General features: G+C 56.8%; 7 protein-coding genes across 7 annotated transcripts; 3 read left to right on the top strand and 4 right to left on the bottom strand.

Moving 5' to 3' along the window:
- Window positions 1-20: 20 nt before the first annotated feature.
- Window positions 21-1,984, bottom strand: BCV69DRAFT_283349 (general substrate transporter). Its single transcript, XM_025492671.1, has one exon. It carries the CDS (start codon window positions 1,908-1,910, stop codon window positions 261-263), a length of 1,650 nt encoding a protein of 549 aa, XP_025347626.1. The 5' UTR covers window positions 1,911-1,984; the 3' UTR covers window positions 21-260.
- Window positions 1,985-2,683: 699 nt separating this feature from the next.
- On the top strand, window positions 2,684-4,005 carry BCV69DRAFT_313047 (Aminoacid dehydrogenase-like protein; the record flags this gene model as incomplete). The annotated part of the gene is made up of 2 exons (XM_025494997.1): window positions 2,684-3,230; window positions 3,313-4,005. Exons 1-2 carry the CDS (start codon window positions 2,802-2,804, stop codon window positions 4,003-4,005), a joined length of 1,122 nt encoding a protein of 373 aa, XP_025347625.1. The 5' UTR covers window positions 2,684-2,801.
- Window positions 4,006-4,490: 485 nt separating this feature from the next.
- BCV69DRAFT_313046 (putative catabolic 3-dehydroquinase) lies at window positions 4,491-5,602 on the top strand. The gene is made up of 4 exons (XM_025494996.1): window positions 4,491-4,721; window positions 4,816-5,083; window positions 5,163-5,251; window positions 5,367-5,602. The coding sequence occupies exons 1-4, from the start codon at window positions 4,636-4,638 to the stop codon at window positions 5,428-5,430; spliced, it is 507 nt and encodes a 168-aa protein (XP_025347624.1). The 5' UTR covers window positions 4,491-4,635; the 3' UTR covers window positions 5,431-5,602.
- A 13-nt stretch (window positions 5,603-5,615) lies between these two features.
- Window positions 5,616-6,875, bottom strand: BCV69DRAFT_277688 (xylose isomerase-like protein; the record flags this gene model as incomplete). The annotated part of the gene is made up of 2 exons (XM_025491165.1): window positions 5,616-6,569; window positions 6,648-6,875. The coding sequence occupies 2 exons, from the start codon at window positions 6,873-6,875 to the stop codon at window positions 5,616-5,618; spliced, it is 1,182 nt and encodes a 393-aa protein (XP_025347623.1).
- Window positions 6,876-7,912: 1,037 nt separating this feature from the next.
- Window positions 7,913-10,771, top strand: BCV69DRAFT_299586 (hypothetical protein; the record flags this gene model as incomplete). Its single annotated transcript, XM_025494348.1, has 1 exon — window positions 7,913-10,771. One exon carries the CDS (start codon window positions 7,913-7,915, stop codon window positions 10,769-10,771), a length of 2,859 nt encoding a protein of 952 aa, XP_025347622.1.
- Window positions 10,679-13,208, bottom strand: BCV69DRAFT_283345 (DAO-domain-containing protein). The gene has a single exon (XM_025492670.1). It carries the CDS (start codon window positions 13,113-13,115, stop codon window positions 11,088-11,090), a length of 2,028 nt encoding a protein of 675 aa, XP_025347621.1. The 5' UTR covers window positions 13,116-13,208; the 3' UTR covers window positions 10,679-11,087.
- A 238-nt stretch (window positions 13,209-13,446) lies between these two features.
- On the bottom strand, window positions 13,447-15,556 carry BCV69DRAFT_283344 (hypothetical protein). The gene has a single exon (XM_025492669.1). The coding sequence runs from the start codon at window positions 15,076-15,078 to the stop codon at window positions 13,891-13,893; it is 1,188 nt and encodes a 395-aa protein (XP_025347620.1). The 5' UTR covers window positions 15,079-15,556; the 3' UTR covers window positions 13,447-13,890.
- Between the last annotated feature and the right edge of the window lie 442 nt (window positions 15,557-15,998).

Genomic DNA, 15,998 nt, shown 5'->3' with positions numbered 1-15,998 from the left:
CTTTCTTTCTTCCACACACTAGATTCGCGTTATGACGGTATAGTAATTAAGATGGTTCGTTTGCGACTCTGGTCAATTGATTTTGTTTCGTGACTGAGACTGATGAGGATAACTATACAACGAGGGAGCGCAGAGACATGCTTATAAATGCTGGGCCGCTCACGATCTTCACGAATCGAGGGCCTGCTACAAGAGACGAGTGAGGTGACAAGAAGAGACTGTAACGAGAGAGAACAAGGGGGAAAGACCCCTCACCTGACTTAGGCATCCCTGGTGAGCGAATCGACTGCTTCACCAGAACCATTCTTCTCCTCGCCAAGGGAGCCACTCTCCAAGCCGGCACCGCCACGGTTCTGAGACCTCTCAATGGCAGCAAAGTCGGCTGCGTGTAGCTCGGCGAGCGAGGCGTGAACGATTTCGTTTGCCCTCCACACTGGCCTGGTCTTGAACAGGTCGTCCATCTTCTCCAGCGGAATGCCCTTGGTCTCTGGGAGCATGAAGAAGATCCATGGCACGGAGATGAACATGAGGCAGGCAAAGATGAGGTAGAAGCCCCATCCGATGTTGAGGAAGGCAACGGGGGTGGCACGGGCAATGGCAAAGTTGTACAGCCAGTTGCTGGCAGCCATGAAGACCATTCCGAGGGATCGAGACTGCATGGGGAAGATCTCCGATCCGACGACCCAAGGAGTACCGTTCCACGAGGCACCGTAGAAGATGGTCCAGATGTAGAAGCAGGCAATGGAGAATCGTCCAGCAGAGTCGATGCCTTGGCCGGAGTGGGAAGCTGGCTTGTCAACGGCAATGTAGATGGCAATGGCAAGCATGCAGATGGCACCACCGATGGATCCAGTCATGAGAATCTTCCTTCGTCCAATCCTGTCAATGAGGAGCCAGATCCACACAAAGGCGCCCAGGGTCTTGATCACACCGAAGATACCAGTGGTGAGCAGACCGGTGTTAGCACCAACGATGCCCAGGGACTTGAAGACGGTAGGCGAGTAGTAGTTGATGGCGTTGATTCCGGTACCGTTCTGGAAGGCGAAGAGGGAGCTACCCAGAACCAGCCTCCAGAGGGTGCTCTTGGTAGTGAAGATCTGAACAAAGGGTGCCCAGAAGCTGGTGCTGCCGCCGAGGAGACCGCGCTCCTTCTCGTATGCCTGCTCCATCTCGCCCATCTCCTCGATCATGTATGGGTGCATGGCATCGAGTTTTCGCAGCTTGCTCAGCGCGCGCACGGCATCGGCATTGCGGCCGCGGGATACAAGCCACCTGGGTGACTCGACGAGGAAGAAGCAGCCAAGGACGAGCATACCACCTGGGATGATCTGCACAGCAAAGGGAACCACCCACTGCCTAGTGGAGATGGGAATGTGAAGAGAGACACCGTAGTTGATGAAGAAGCCGACGATGCCTCCCAGCTGCCAGCCGATTTCGTAGAGACCGACGAGCTGACCTCGAATGGACGCAACGGAGATTTCAGAAATGTAGGTAGGGGCGAGAGACGAGGCGGCACCGATGGCGAGACCAGCGACGGCACGACCAGCGTAGATGGGGGCGAGACCAGTGTTACCATTGGCGCAAATCATGACGATGGAGCCGATGGTGAAGAGGAGGGCACATGTCATGAGTCCCCACTTTCGGCCGGCGAAGAAGCCTAGGGGGTATCCCATGAAGGCACCGAAGAAGGCACCTGCCTGGTAGGTAGTGACCAGATTGGCTGATGTGTTGGGGTCCAAGGTACCAAAGTCCTTGAGGAAGCCCTTGAGGGTGATGGCTCCTCCGACAAAGGCCGAGTCGTAGCCGATCATGATGGCTGCGGATGCTGCGACGGCTGCGCAGCCCCAAATGCGGAGGTTGTAGACCTCCTTGGGCGTGGGCCTGTCCTCGACGACCTTGAAGCTGGGCATTGTGAGTGTTGTATGGGTTGCAGCAGAAGTGGTGTGAGGGTATTGAGGAGGGGGGGGGGGGGGGGGGGGGGGGGCTAGGTTGGTATAAGAAGAAGAGGTCGAGGTGTGGGGAAGGAAAGAGTGTTTGTAGGTAGAGGCGGAGGAGGGCAAGGAGAGAGAGGAGAAGGATATAGCCAAGAGAAGGAGATGGTTGCTTGTGGGGTTGGCTAGATGATGGAGATAGATGGGATGTGGGAAAGTGGGGGTGAAGGAGTGGTTCTTAAGTAGCAAAGCGCCAAGTGTCTTCCTTCCTCTTCCCTTTCGCGCGGCATTTCGGGGAGCAACGACGCCACAAGGCGGGGGGGGCGCCTTTACCCCCACCATGGCATTGCGGGGAATGGCGAATACGGCAGGCACAGCAGGCACGGCAAGGACAATGATCTGATGCCATGACAACTCCGGTTTGCTGTCAGGAGAATCACCCCACGCTTCTCCTTGGCCCGCTCGGGGGGCGGGGAGTGGTAGCGTGGCGTGGCGGGAGTGGGGCCTGGGCCGCTCGCCTTTTTTTCCTTCCCTCGCTCGCTCGTCGATCCGGAGCGCGGGGCAAAGGACGCCACCAAAATGGGTCACGCGAATGATGAAGAGGTGATCGCCGCCACAAGTCCGGATTTGCAATGGGAATGGCAATTCGGACAAGGCATCGTGCCGCGAGCTGATCCGATTTGCCTTGGCTCTTGCCGATGAGAAGATTTCTCCACACGGCAGATCCGTTGATTGCCTGCTCCGTGCCGCGTCCCATCTCCGCTTCCGCGTCCGGCGGGGGGACCTCTTCCTGATTTCCAACGCACGCAGCTTCGACTCACCGAACAAAAAGGGGCACACACCACCTTGGTTTGTCCATAGCCGTCTCCTATGTCTGCTCCTTCTTCTTCTTCATCCTCTGCACAAACACAAGCTACCAGTCACACTATGCCGTCCATCGTAGACAACACTTCAGCCGCTCACAACCTGCCCAAGCGGGTAGAGGGTACCACGAAGACGTACCTCTTCGGTGATCCCATTGCTACGTCGCTGTCCATTGCTTATCACAATGCTTGCTACAAGGCCCGAGGCGCATCGTCGTTTCACGAGCGCTTCGAATCGGTTGACACGGACGCCTTTATGGGATTAGTTCACAGGGGTGATTGCGGTGGTTCCGCGGTGACCATGCCACACAAGGTCACCATCATGTCCCGACCTGAGATCAAGAGCATTGAGAAGAACGCTGAGATCATTGGGGCCTCGAATACTCTTTACTGGAGGACAGGTGACAATGGGGAGAAGAGCCTCATCGCCACAAACGTGAGTGTTGGTAGGGGCTTCTCACATTACGATGAGCTCTGCGCTGACCTCGCTCCCTTCCCTCCCGCTTCTGCCCACACAGACGGATGTAGACGGCATCCGCGACTCGATTCGAACGGCTGTTACACCCTCCGAGCTGTCCGCTTTCGAAGCTCTGCCAGACTCCGAACGTATCGGTATGGTCGTGGGGGGAGGAGGGACCACCAGGACGGCCGTGGTGACCCTACGCATGGAGCTCAACTGCACAGGTCCGATCTACATCATCAATCGCTTCGACCACGAAGTGGAAGCCATCATTCAAGACTTTGCCTCCAAGGGTCTCCACGATATTCATCACCTCAAGAGTCCAGAAGATGTGCAAAGGCTGCTAGCATCACAGGGCAAGCGACCTTCTTACATTGTCAATGCCATCCCGTCCTTTGAGCCAACCACCGACGAGGAGAAGCTAGCCCGCAAGACTCTCACAGCTGTGCTGAGCTTGCGCAACCCTACTGCCTCATCCGACCACCCCAACTCCCCTTGCGTGCGAGCTGATCTTCCATCGGCGTTCTTGGAGATGTGCTACTTCCTTCACCTCTGGACAGACGCTTGTACTCTGGCGCAGAATGAAGGGTGGAAGATTGTCACTGGCGAAAAGTGCATGTATCTACAAGCCCTGGCGCAGCAAGTTCTGTGGCAGGGAGCTACCCCCGCGGGAGTGGATCTGACAGAGGCGGGGCGCAAGGGTGCTGAATTTGAGCAAGAGAGGAGGAGAAGAGGAGAGGAGCCTCTGTGAGGCCCAGAATTTCCGTACATTTATCATCGCAGCCTAAGCAGAACAGACAGAATCCTTGCCAACTTGTACATTGCATCACCAGTCTATGGCTTTTTTCTCCTTTTTCAATCTAACCAGTCAGCAGACATACACGGCAGTCCCGTAGCATCAGCCTTTCCCTCGAGACTTCCTTGACCCATTACATGGCCTCACCTGACCGGGCTCTGTCTGCCGGTAAATCTTCGCTTCGTCTCGCCCCGCTTCCTGAGCCACACACCTCCGTAACATCCCTCTCCGAAATCAGCAAGCGCGAGTCGCCCCTCGCCCCCTTTTGCCTCCACACGGGCCAAAACCCCTGTGAAGTGGGGGCCCCAGTCCGAAAGCGAAAGACACGCACACGGAAAGGGAGAGACGGAGAGAGAGAAGAGGGACAGGCGGGGTCTTCGTTCCCCCGTATAGTCTAGCCGAGCCGAGGTCGGCAGGAAGGCTTTGGGGGAGGGGAGGGAGGGAAATGGCGGAGAGAGGGGAAGCTTGGAATGCTACGCTCTTCTTCTCGATACTAGAGACTTTAGATACGCCCATCGCTTTGTCTCGCCTCGTAGCTTACAGGAACGCTCGCACGGAAAACTCAGTACTGCTCGCTGCTCAAGTATGGCTTCGACGAGAGTTGGTGCGGGGAGTATCCTGCTCCTCAATGGACCCAATTTGAACATGCTAGGTACTCGCGAGCCAGAGAGGTAAGTTGCTGATTGGCAGGGCAAGCTGGTCAGGAAGATTTACAAGCAGCTGAATTCAGAGGGAAGTACCACACTATTGTCCCTTCTGTATCAGGTACGGGTCCACAACACTAGATGACGTTGAGACGCAATGTGCCGCCCTTGTCTCCTCACACCCTGCCACTTCAGGATCTTCGACTTCGAGCTCTCCAGTGTTCTCAGCCTACCAATCCAATCACGAAGGTGACCTCATCGACCGTATTCACGAAGCGAAACAGGAGGGCGTTGAAGCGATCATCATCAATGCTGGCGCATACACGCACACTTCCGTAGCCGTCAGGGATGCATTACTCTCGGTGGATATACCCTTCTTTGAGGTGCATGTGAGTGAGATACTGAAATTTGTTTGCCAGTCTGATCGCTCGAGATGCTGACTGAGTCTGCCTCTTCTCCGTTCTGCAGGTCACAAACGTCCACGCTCGTGAGCCGTTCCGCCATCACTCCTACCTCTCCGACAAGGCAGCCGGTATCATTGTCGGTTTGGGCGTACAGTGAGTAATGACTTTTCCCCCCCCCCCCCCCGCCAGGACGTCTTTGATGCCCTGCAAGGCGGCTGCTGAATCCAGCACTTTCTCTCTATGCCCGTCTCGTCTTTTCTTGAATTAGTGGCTACTATGCAGCCATCAACTATTGCCTGACGGCCTTGACGGTCAAGGTGGCTACGACATAGCACAGGGTGGAACACTGTATGGCTCAGTATCGAACAATGCAATGACTTCTTATCATAACTATCAGAGCAATCGCAAACATGCAAGGTTCGACAGTGGGTGACAATTGAGATTGAATACGTGACAGAGATCGAAGCAAAAATGTGTGTATGTACGTATGTGTATGTGCTGTGAGAACGTGTAAGAATTACAAAGCAGATGATCTGTGTGTGCCAACAGAGTCAAGGAAGTATTGATGGCCCTTCATGCATCTCTCTGCCGCCTTTTCCGGATAAGCATCATCTTCGTTGATCTGGTCTTCATTGAAATACTCGGCACTGAGCCAACCTCTCCAGCCGCACTTTTCAATGAAGATCTGAGCTACCTTGTTGCAAGGCAAGTAGCCTTCCCCCTGGAATTTGCGGTTGGTGCGAGCCCATGACATCTTGACATTGGAGTGAATCTTGGCGTCGAAGAGGGGGTGCGAGGTAGTGAGAGGTGGGTCCATCTTTGCCCCGTCTCCGAGCTGGACAAAGAAGACCTTCTGGCGATTGGCACGAGCTTGGGCAGAGTCTCCGCCAAAGGTCGAGGTGAGACGCTGCAGACTGGCCTCCATCTCAGCATCTGCATTGGCTGCCTTGCCGTCGACGGCAGAAGGGTCAGCGTAGCAGGCACCGGGGATCTGGAAGGTGTCTACCACGAGACCAAAGTTGGGCCTGTCCACTAGCTGAACCTGTCTCCATGCTTGCTCCCAAGTAGTAACATATGCACCAAAGCACATGGCTTCGTAGGCCCAGAACTTTGGTCTCGACTGGCCCAGCCCAGTCGAGTCTCGCCATGCTAGTCCAAGATCGGCAATCAAGCGCAGGTCCTCGACTACTCGCTCTTCGTCACCGGTGGCAACACCTTCGCCTCCGAACATGGCGCTTGCGATCTGAATGACATCCGTGCCGAGAATGTCGGATACGGTGAACCAGACTGGGAGCTCGTCGTGTAGACGCTGATCGCGCTTGCTTACTGGCAACATGCCTGGGTAATGCAGGAACGGCTCGAGACAGATGATGGCTAGGCCTTGCTCATCGCAGATGGATCGAATGTGAGAGGCTGATGTGTATAGCTGCTGTGGTACTGGCTTCGCAGAAGAGGAGAGCGCGAAGAGTGTCTGTGCGTAGCAGGGAAAAGGCGCAGTGTGAGTGAGATGCACAAGAAATACTTTGGTCGGTCACCGAGGCTCACTCACCCTTGCAGTGTTCTCGAGGTCCTCAAAGTGAATCTCAATACCATCGTGTCCGGCACCACGACAAGCCTTGGCCTTTGTGACCCAATTGTGGTGACTCGCATCTTTGCCCAAAGATAGGGACATGACACCGCGAGGCATCTTGTGGATCGCAGTAGACTCAGGATAGAGCAGGGGGCACTGCAGTCTTGCACTCGAAGCTGCCTGGAAATGACTCGCGGGCTTGGTCATGGACGGTCCGGCTGTAGCAAAGTGGGCATCCTGTACACCCAGGGTGGCAGTGGCGGACATACGGGGTCGCTGGTGTGGGCCAGGGAGCTCAACGAGGGCACACATGATGCGGGTGTATGGACGAGCGGAAGGGCGTATGATGGTAGGGGGAATGGGTTCGTCGTCGTCTGGTGGTCGATGAGGATGGGACAAGATGAAGTGATAGGCAAGGAAAGATAGCTGTCCCGTGTATTCCTCCCGCCCATTGTCCGCCCTCTGCGAATCATGATTTGAAGGGGGGGTGAGCGTCTAGGCTAAATTTGAGCGGAGGGAACCATGTCCGGATGCGCCCTTGCGGTGGAGGGCTGGAATTCGGAGCAGAGCGGAATGATCGATCGGACTTTGGGTAATTGGGCTTTCTGTCTGTCTGTCGGGGCGTGTCTGCCACGCGCCTCGGCACGCGGCCATCTCTCTCTGCCTCGCCCCGAAAGGGCCGGGCGAAGAGGCCCCTTACCCCCGGACTGGCCTCCGCAATCACTTTGCAATCCGGTGCCCCACAGCTCACCCCTGCCCTCAGCCTCTGCCCTCTCCGGATCTCTGATCCTGCAAGCGACATGAGCGCGCCAGAGAGGTCAGGACAGGCTGCCAGGACATCACCGCCTACGCAGGCCAGCCCGGAGAGGACATCGCCTTCGTCATCCTCAGTCTACTCACAGCCGGCGACGCAGCAGCACCGCAGACCATCTGCTCCCCAATCTTCCAACCCACGCGACGGGCGAAGCGCGGTCAGCGTCATCAGTCTCACCACCCAGCCAAGCGCTGCCTCCAGTCACAAGGTCACCAAAGCCAAGTCGTGCCGCGAATGTATACGTCTGAAACACAAGTGCTCCAGGGCACCATGGCCTTGTGAGAAGTGCAAGGAACGAAATATTGCACACTTGTGTCCGGACTCTCAACTCTCCACACGCTCCTACAAGCGAGGAAGAGAAAAACGACAGAGCTCCAGCATACCCAAGACGTTGCATCGAGAGGACTCTCCGGGGCTCTCACGGCCTGCGATGCATTACCCAGGCAGCGGGTTGCCCGACGAGAGGAGGGCTGCAGCTGAGCAGTCCTTCCGACCCATCACAGCCTCACCACACACGGCCAAGAGGGCACGCATTGCGTATGCTCCCTCGTCAGATCTCTCAAGGGCAATCGCAGGGCCATCGTCACATTCTTCACCAGGCGGAAGCTCGTCTGCAAATCTTTGGCGCAATGAAATGCCCACCTCAGTACCAGGTGGGGAGCATCGGCCTTCTGCGCCGTTGTCGACTGCTGAACGAGGTCTGGTGCCAGCGCCCAGAGGCTCGCATGCTCCTGTGCACGGCGACTATGGGTCTGATGTAGCAGATCAAGGGACGCAGCACACAGCTTCCTCATCTAGCAGTAGTGTCGTCGCTGCTGATGAAGTCCTTGCGGAAAAAGGCACTCTCATGTTTGAGAGATCAGGCAAGGCAACCTACTATGGACCAGGCTCACACAGCTTCCTACTCGCTCAGCCTGCAAGCGGAGATGACGAGCTGTATTCCAGAGCAGCTTCGCCACAATCGCAATACTCTTCAGACGAGGATGAAGAAAGTCAAGACGGCCAAGGAGGCCTTGCTTACAATGGAGATGCCTCTCGCCCTGGTCTGAGGAAGCGTGATTCCTCAGGACGTCGCACGGTAGCTCTCATGGATACCTCACCGACTACGACAGCCACCAATGGCCCGTACAGCGTGGAAGCCGTCAGACAGACGATCTTGGACAATCCAGTCGCCTTCATGGCCATCCCTGGTGTCATGCCGCCCTTCAGGATTGAGCACCTCGTGCAGCAACTCTGTGCCCATCTGCCTCCGCTGATACAGGCGAGACGAGCTTTCCGCGCCTATCAGCAGAATTGCAGCTGGATGTACGACCCCATCATGTCTCTGGATCGACTCTGGGAGGACTTTTACGAACCAAAGACATTGCAGACTCCTCGCAGATCGAATGCACGCGCGATCTTCCACCCGCACCGCGTCTCTTTAATCTTCTGCGTCTTGTCCCTCGGAGTCCTGTTTGACGTCAAGCGCGGTGGGGCGACGGCACCGCAGGGCGAGAAGAGGGATCGACGAGCGGAAAGGTACTACCACTGGGCATGGGTCGCTCTACAGCTGTCCAATTCGTCCGACTCGCATACCGTGGAGCACGTCCAGTCAATCCACCTCATCGGCCAGTACCTCTGCAACCGCAAGAATGGTCGGAATGCAGACTCCTTCTTCCCACTGATGGGAACGGCAGTACGGAGTGCTATAGCGATGGGCCTTCACAGAGAGGGAGGGGCGTGGAACATCCTGCCTGAAGAGCTGGAGGAGCGGCGGAGGCTGTTCTGGGAACTCTATGCCTCGGATTCCTTCAGATCTCTCGCATATGGGCGCCCATGTAGTGTACAAGACGCACACTGCGACGCCATCTTTCCGACTCAAAGACCACAGCGCAAGCTCTCTGACGTCTTTCACACGGTCAAGTACCAAGTCGTACGCCTGATGAACAGGATCTTGGATGCTTGTCAGAGGTCCACGACGCCCTATACGACAGTCCTCGAATTTGATCGAGCTCTGAGGGCTTTGTGGGCGGGACTGCCTGCCGAACTCAATCCATTGCCTATGGGACGCGCCACGGAGGCCACCGACAACCTTGATCGTATCTCCATCTTGGACGACGAAGATCAAGACATTGGTATGACACCAGACTCTGATAAGCTACACCTCTTCCTGCAGGGTCACACCATTGTGGCAAACATCAATCAAGCCTTGCTGCATCTACATCGTCCATGGTTTGTCCGAGCTCTGCAGCACGATCAGCAGCCGCCACGCGCAGACCGCTCCAAGGCGAGAGATGCCTTCGACTCGCGCTTCGCCCGCTCCATCGTCGCTGTATCCGAGTCCAGCAGATCTCTCATTCAGACGGCCCAAGCGATCTTGGACTGTACTCCCACTCTGGGCATGGCTTGGAACTTTTGGTGGCAACACGCCTTCAATGGAGCCGTCTGCATGTACTTGCAAGTCGTACACAATCCTTCAAGCATGACTACCTTTGGTGCATGGGACGATGCCCGACGTGCATTGATGATCTTGCAGCAGGCTAGACCTGACAAGGAGGATGTAATCTGGGCCGGTAAGATCGATCTTCTCAAGCGCTTACATGCTCGAGCCGAGGGTCGACTCAAGGGCAGTCACGACGCCCGCAAAGGTCACAGCAGGCAAGAGTCGGAGCACAATCGCACCTCTACTCCACACGAGATTCCCCACGATGAGCAGGAAGAGCATCTTCGCCTCGTGGGCGTCACTTCTAGTATTGATCGGAGAGATGCCGCTCGACGTTCAAGCGCTGACGACCCGTCGCGCAATGGAGAGGGTGCAGAACGCACTTCGCCTCTGGAGAGCAATGCGACAATGAGTCCGCAGGCGCCCCGTCTCGGTGCAGCGCTCGACACAGATTCCAACGCTAGCCTAGTCGAGCGGAGTCACTCTGGACAATCACACTCAATCCCGCACTCCAGCTCAGACACGATTTTATCCCCACACATGGCCTTTGGGAATCAGCAAACAACCCCTTCTCATGCAAGCGACTGGATCCCCTCTCTATCCCACTCCCTCATCGGATCCCTCTTCGACACGTCCTCCTCGGCACACTCACTGCCAGTGGACATTGGCAATGTGCAGGACCCGAGAGGTGAAGGACAGCAGATGCACATGGCGCAAAATCAACCTGGAGGTGGGAGTGGGGGTGGCGGTGTACCGGCGGGGGATAGTGCGCAATTTGATTGGCTTCTGACGGAGCTACTGCAAGGAGGTGCTGAGCCCGAGGCTAGCTTTTGGGAGACGATGGTGGGTGGGCAGACCTCTGGCTGATGATGCACACATCGTGGGGTCAGGAGGGAAGGCGAGGACGCAAATTTCACCCAGGGCCCCCCAACAGATGGGCAGCTGGTGATTGGGATCAGATAGTGGATCGTAATTTGTACAGTACAGTAAGCATCACAGTAGCAGCAACACAGCACAGGGCTCCCTTCTCGTCGTCTTGAAATGGAACGTCCGTGGTTCGTCTTTGCAACAATCTCCAGCCCTTCAACGGTGATCCAGAACCAACACTGTGTGCTCAGTGTAATCAATGCGCGCAATGGAATACACACTTGGGGTCTGGACCAGAAATTGGAAGAGGTAGAAATCAGAAGTCTTGTCGACAGTCTACATCCCTACGCCCCGCTCGCTGCTCAGTCCAGCGGAAGCAAGCTGGAAGGGAAGTAAGACTCGACCACGTCTCGTCTGACATTGTGGCCTCGGAAGGTGGGAGCTCAGATGGGGTCGAGAAGGCGGTCGAGGTAGCCGAGGTGGTGGCAGAGGCAATGTCAGGCTGAGCTGCTTTCATGAGTCGAGCGATTCCCCTCGAGCAAGTGGCAGCGCGAGCCATGCCATGTCCGTGATGGCCCAAGTCGAGGAACAGACCAGTAGACTCTGCCGAGGAGGCTCCGCTGCCGAGTGTGGCTTCCCCGTTGACTCCATGTTGACGCTGAATGGGCGGAGAGGGAGAGGGGAGGAGCGCCGCTGGCACTTCTCCTATGATAGGCACTGAATCGCGCGTGTATCCTTGTATACCCGTCCAGACTTGCTTCATCCCCTTGCCTTCTGCACCTCCTCCTTCCGTCTCCTCCTCCCAGCCCTCAAAAGTCCTCGCCGGCCACTGCTCAAGATGCTCCGTCACGCTCTCCATCACAACCGAGTCGTCAAAAACGCCGATCTGCTCCGAGATCGGAGCGCAGGGGTGGCCTCCGCCGAGTATGAGGTACCCGCTGCGCGAAGAGGGTCGCTGTGTGAGATATTCGTAGTCGGCTGGAGCGGGTGTGAAGCCGGAGATGGAGGCGGTGTACGCAAGTCTGCCGTCCCCAGCGATGTCGCCATCGCCATCGCCAGCGCCAGGGGCGTAGTGGTTCCCGCCAACTTTGCCATTGGGTTGATGAACTGGATCTACCTTCGGTCCGCCATACTGAGGTGGAGGAAGGATGGCGCTGCATTGCGCTCGATGTGGTGTGAGGAAGTCTGCCAAAGTCGGGAGCAGCACGGTAGAGTAGCCATTCGTGGCTAGGAGGACCTGCCTCGCCTTCAGGGTTCCCCGGGATGTCTTGACCTTCCACCTGTATCCTGATGCTCCGTCGTTCGCGGCTGCTTGGAGTGAGAGCACAGGCGTATGGGTGTAGAGCTCCAGTCCCAACTCGATGCATCTCCGGAGTACGGCGTGCACGAATCTCAGAGGTTGGAGGCTGCCCGCATCCCACGAAGTGCATCCCACCGCCTTCGGTATACGGAGTCTCCTGATCACCTCCTCCTCATCTTCAACCCACTCGACTTCTCCCTCTCCCGTACCCTCACGCAGAAGACCCGTAGCTGCGTAGGCATCCCAGACCCTACGTGCCTTGGCTTTACGAGCGGCAGAGAGGTACACGCCGCACGTCTTACCCTCCCACCACTGACACTCTTCTCCCCAAGTCGTCCCCTTGTCTTGCTTCGTCTTGCGAGTCTCCTCACATTGCATCAATTCTCGCATCAGCTCGAATGTCTCGCGCTCATTACGCAGTACAGCGGCAGCTTGTGTGGCACCAGAGAGAGAGCAGAAGTGCGAGTAGCCGGAAAAGCTGTCGGGTCGACAATGTCCACCGTTACGACCAGTGGCACCGCTACATGCCGATCGGGCCTCGAGGAGGACGGTACGTGGCTGTGCACCCGGGGAACGGGATGTCGTCGCTGGATCGTCGTGCTGTGCTGCACCTGAATCTTCACCGTTTAGGAGGAAGTAGGCTGCGAGGGAGCCAGAAATGCCAGAGCCGATGATGAGGCGGTCGATTACTTCGTCTTTGCACTCTTCTGTAAACAGCAACTCTTTCGCTGTCTTGCCATTCGGCCCAGGGTGAAACCAATCAAACAGGCCAGCTTGCTCCTCTCCCCCGCCCTCGCCATTAGCAGTAGCACCATTCGAGCTGCCAGTCGCACCGTTCAGCGGACTCGAATTTGAGCCAACTTCAGCAGCTTCTGTCTGCCAGTAGGACAGGCTGCTTACAGGCGTCGGGTATCCTATGGGCAGACCGGTGAGCGGGTCGGCCTGGGCATCTTTGTGGAAGCGCGATTGCGGGGCGAAGGGCGATGCTCCTACTGCCAGCTGGACACGGTCGCGGTGGCCGGGGAGTGTTGCTGTGGGGCTCATCTCTGGTAGGTGGTCAGGTATGTCTACACTCGTAGCCCGACCGCAGGAGTCAGAACTTAAGGACCAAAGGCCAGATGGTAGGACGAATAGAGGATGGTAGGGTGGAGCAGCCGAACATTTCGAGGTGCTGTGCACGGACTCTTCCCCATGCTGACACTGCAGGCGTGCATGACGACTCACAATCGTCCCCTGCGTAGTCAGACTAATCTACTGCCCCTCACTATCCCACGGTCGGCAAGACAGGCAAACAGCTGACCACAGTCGCCGAAGTATGTCTGCGACGAGCTTGCATGGACAGATTCAGACGAGCTCGTCAGGCATAAGCAAAATAGAAAGCACACACCGGATTGAATTGGAATTCTGGTGGCATCGAAGACGAAGAAGAAAAAGAAGAAAGGCAGAAGTACAAAAGAAGCAAGAGTCGCAAAGCAAGGGCGAAGAAAGCAGGAAATGAGGTAACAGCGAAAGCAGAAGGACGAAGCGAATGCAGGCGGCAAGCTATTGCTAGCTGTCGGTGTGCGGTAATGAAGGTGTGTGCGACGTGGTGCGCTGGTGATCAGAGAGAGGACGACGCGACCGTCATAGTCGCCCGCCCTCGAAAGAAGAGGTATGCAGTCGCCAATGAAAAGGGGGTGAGGGGGGGAGCTCAATGGGAGGAGAGCGAGCAAAGGACGCTCTACGACTCCCTATCTTGAAGAATGACTAGCAGGGTGCTGATGAAACGGTATGCTTGCTTGCTTGCTTGCTTTCAGGTATGCTTTGTGTGCCTCGGGTCTCATTGTCTCAGGTGCCATCCTGTACTCTCCTCATCCGTCTGCACCCCAGGTCCACGCCCCAAACTACCCCTCCGTCGATTCTCCTGTGGATAGTAGCCCATGGGCTCGTCACCCTCATCGTAGTTGCGTCGGTAACCTCTTCCAGTGCCTTCACTAAAGGACCTCTGCGATTGGGAAGACCTCGATCTATCAAATCCAGACTCCTCGTCGTTGTAACCCCTCTTGCCTCGCTTGCCCAAGCTGAGCGGTCTGCGTGGCCTGTCATCTCCCATCTGCGTCTCGGTCATTTCGGTGACACCTTCGGTATAGCCATCCTCGTCCTCTTCGCGCAGCTCGGTAGCACTGAGAGTACGATCCGAGTAGCGCTCGCTGTCCCCATCTTCACGGTAGGCGGATCCTCGCCGTCCACCACCACGACCGGCTGCGTACCCTGCACCGAGGCCTGCTACACCTGCACCAGCAGTAGGTGCAGAGACTGCACGAGCGCGGTAATTTGTGGGACCATTGTTGGACTCTTGAAGCGCGAGCTGCTGCTTGGCCGATTTCTTCCAGTCAAAGGCTCTCCTGCCCCAGGTGAAGTGGGGCTCATTGAGCGAGTCCTGATCCAGAAAGAGGAAGAGGTACAGACCAAATGTCGTCTCGAAGGCCCAGAGGAGAACCTGTACACCAAAGGTGGCGTAGGCAAGTGGAACGGCCCAATTGATCAGGTCGCAGACGTGGTGGAAGTCTGCAGGCTCCGTGTAGTGAAGATAACCGTCGAATTGACAATTCTCATAGCCTCGCAAATCATTGGCGTACGCGAGGGCACCAGAGACCCACAGCACGCACATTGCGAATTGCAACAGCAGCTCGATCTTGACCATGAAAATGGAGTAGAGGAAGTCACCGTACTTGATGAAGGGCATGAGTGGTAGGAAGATGTTGTAGCCAAAGTAGATGATGGGTGTGAAGAAGCCGAGGAAGATCAAGAAGATGAGGGATCCCCATGAAGGGCGGATGATGGGGTCGTGGGTGTTGTAGTACACGACGACCAGGATACACATGATCGTCGTCGCGAGTGCTAGACCGCACACGAGTGCGGTCAGTAGAAAACGCAAGATCAGGATGAGGTTGGGATTGACCGCCGGGGGCGCCGAGCGCACATCCCTGGCGGGGACGGTGAGCGAGTAACGCTCTGGTAGACCCATGGTCGAGAGGGGGTGGCGCGAATGTGAGCCTCTTTGCCGATGGATGAGAGGAAGTTATGCAGCCTTGAGCGAATTGCCAATAGGCACGCTAGACTTTTCAGTCCACCTCTGAGCAGAAGTCGAGGTAGTGCTGCGACCGTGAAAGGCGCGAAGAGCAGTCAGTCGCGAAGGTTCGCGATCGAGGATGCCGAAGGGTATGTAGTGGATATGGGAGCTCGCCGCGGGTATCACTTGCTGAAAGGCGAGACTGAAGCGTATCGCAGCAACAAGGTCGAAGCTGGATGGGTGGCGGCTGAACGATGGGTATGAGGTAGAGAGGGTGATGAGGGTATCACTTGGCCAGGACGTGAGTGGAAGAGCTAAAGGACAGTGGGGGGGCGGCGAGGAGAGCGGGGGAGAGGCGAGACTCCGCTGCTCGGCGGCTGAGGGCTACGGTGACGAAGGGAGCGGCGGCGGGGAGGAGGCGGTAGGAAGACAGGCAGAGGGGAGCAGCCGAAGGGAGACGCCGTGGAAGCGAAGATGGGGAGGAAAGTGGGGCGGAAGTAGAGTGTCGCAGTGCCTGAGTCACAGGAATACAATGACGCCAATCCTGACGAACATCCGAGGCTGGGGTCCGGGGAACCAGGCGCATGACACTGCTCCAGTGCCGCTCCAGAGGAGATGCAAGTGACCAGTCTCATCTGCCCCGTCGAGCGGAGAAACTTCCTCCAGAGCTGCACGTCCGCGGTGCGACTGCAGAGCTGCCTGACAGCGGCCCCCCTTCGACGCAGGCAGAGGCAAGTGGCTGCGCTGTGGTGCCTCATCGGCTTCAACATCCATTCTGTGCTCCGACATCGGCCTCTGCGACAAGGGCGACAGTCCAATGGGAAAAGAAGAGGCCACACTGTCCCAGAAGCACAGTCGCCCTAAGCGAGAATCAG

This window comes from Pseudomicrostroma glucosiphilum, assembly GCF_003144135.1.
Source record: "Pseudomicrostroma glucosiphilum strain MCA 4718 unplaced genomic scaffold BCV69scaffold_8, whole genome shotgun sequence".
Taxonomy (NCBI): Eukaryota; Fungi; Basidiomycota; class Exobasidiomycetes; order Microstromatales; family Microstromataceae; genus Microstroma; species Microstroma glucosiphilum.
Note: the sequence above shows the minus strand (reverse complement) of the source record. Positions and strands in the feature narration are given on the sequence as shown.

Bases quoted from the DNA above. Each gene is read 5' to 3' on its own strand.
- BCV69DRAFT_283349 (XM_025492671.1), bottom strand. From the start codon at position 1,910: ATGCCCAGCTTCAAGGTCGTCGAGGACAGGCCCACGCCCAAGGAGGTC.
- BCV69DRAFT_313046 (XM_025494996.1), top strand. From the start codon at position 4,636: ATGGCTTCGACGAGAGTTGGTGCGGGGAGTATCCTGCTCCTCAATGGA. The intron at 4,722-4,815 runs GTAAGTTGCTGA...CTTCTGTATCAG, and splicing joins GGTACTCGCGAGCCAGAGAG to GTACGGGTCCACAACACTAG. The intron at 5,084-5,162 runs GTGAGTGAGATA...TCCGTTCTGCAG, and splicing joins TACCCTTCTTTGAGGTGCAT to GTCACAAACGTCCACGCTCG.
- BCV69DRAFT_283345 (XM_025492670.1), bottom strand. From the start codon at position 13,115: ATGAGCCCCACAGCAACACTCCCCGGCCACCGCGACCGTGTCCAGCTG.
- BCV69DRAFT_283344 (XM_025492669.1), bottom strand. From the start codon at position 15,078: ATGGGTCTACCAGAGCGTTACTCGCTCACCGTCCCCGCCAGGGATGTG.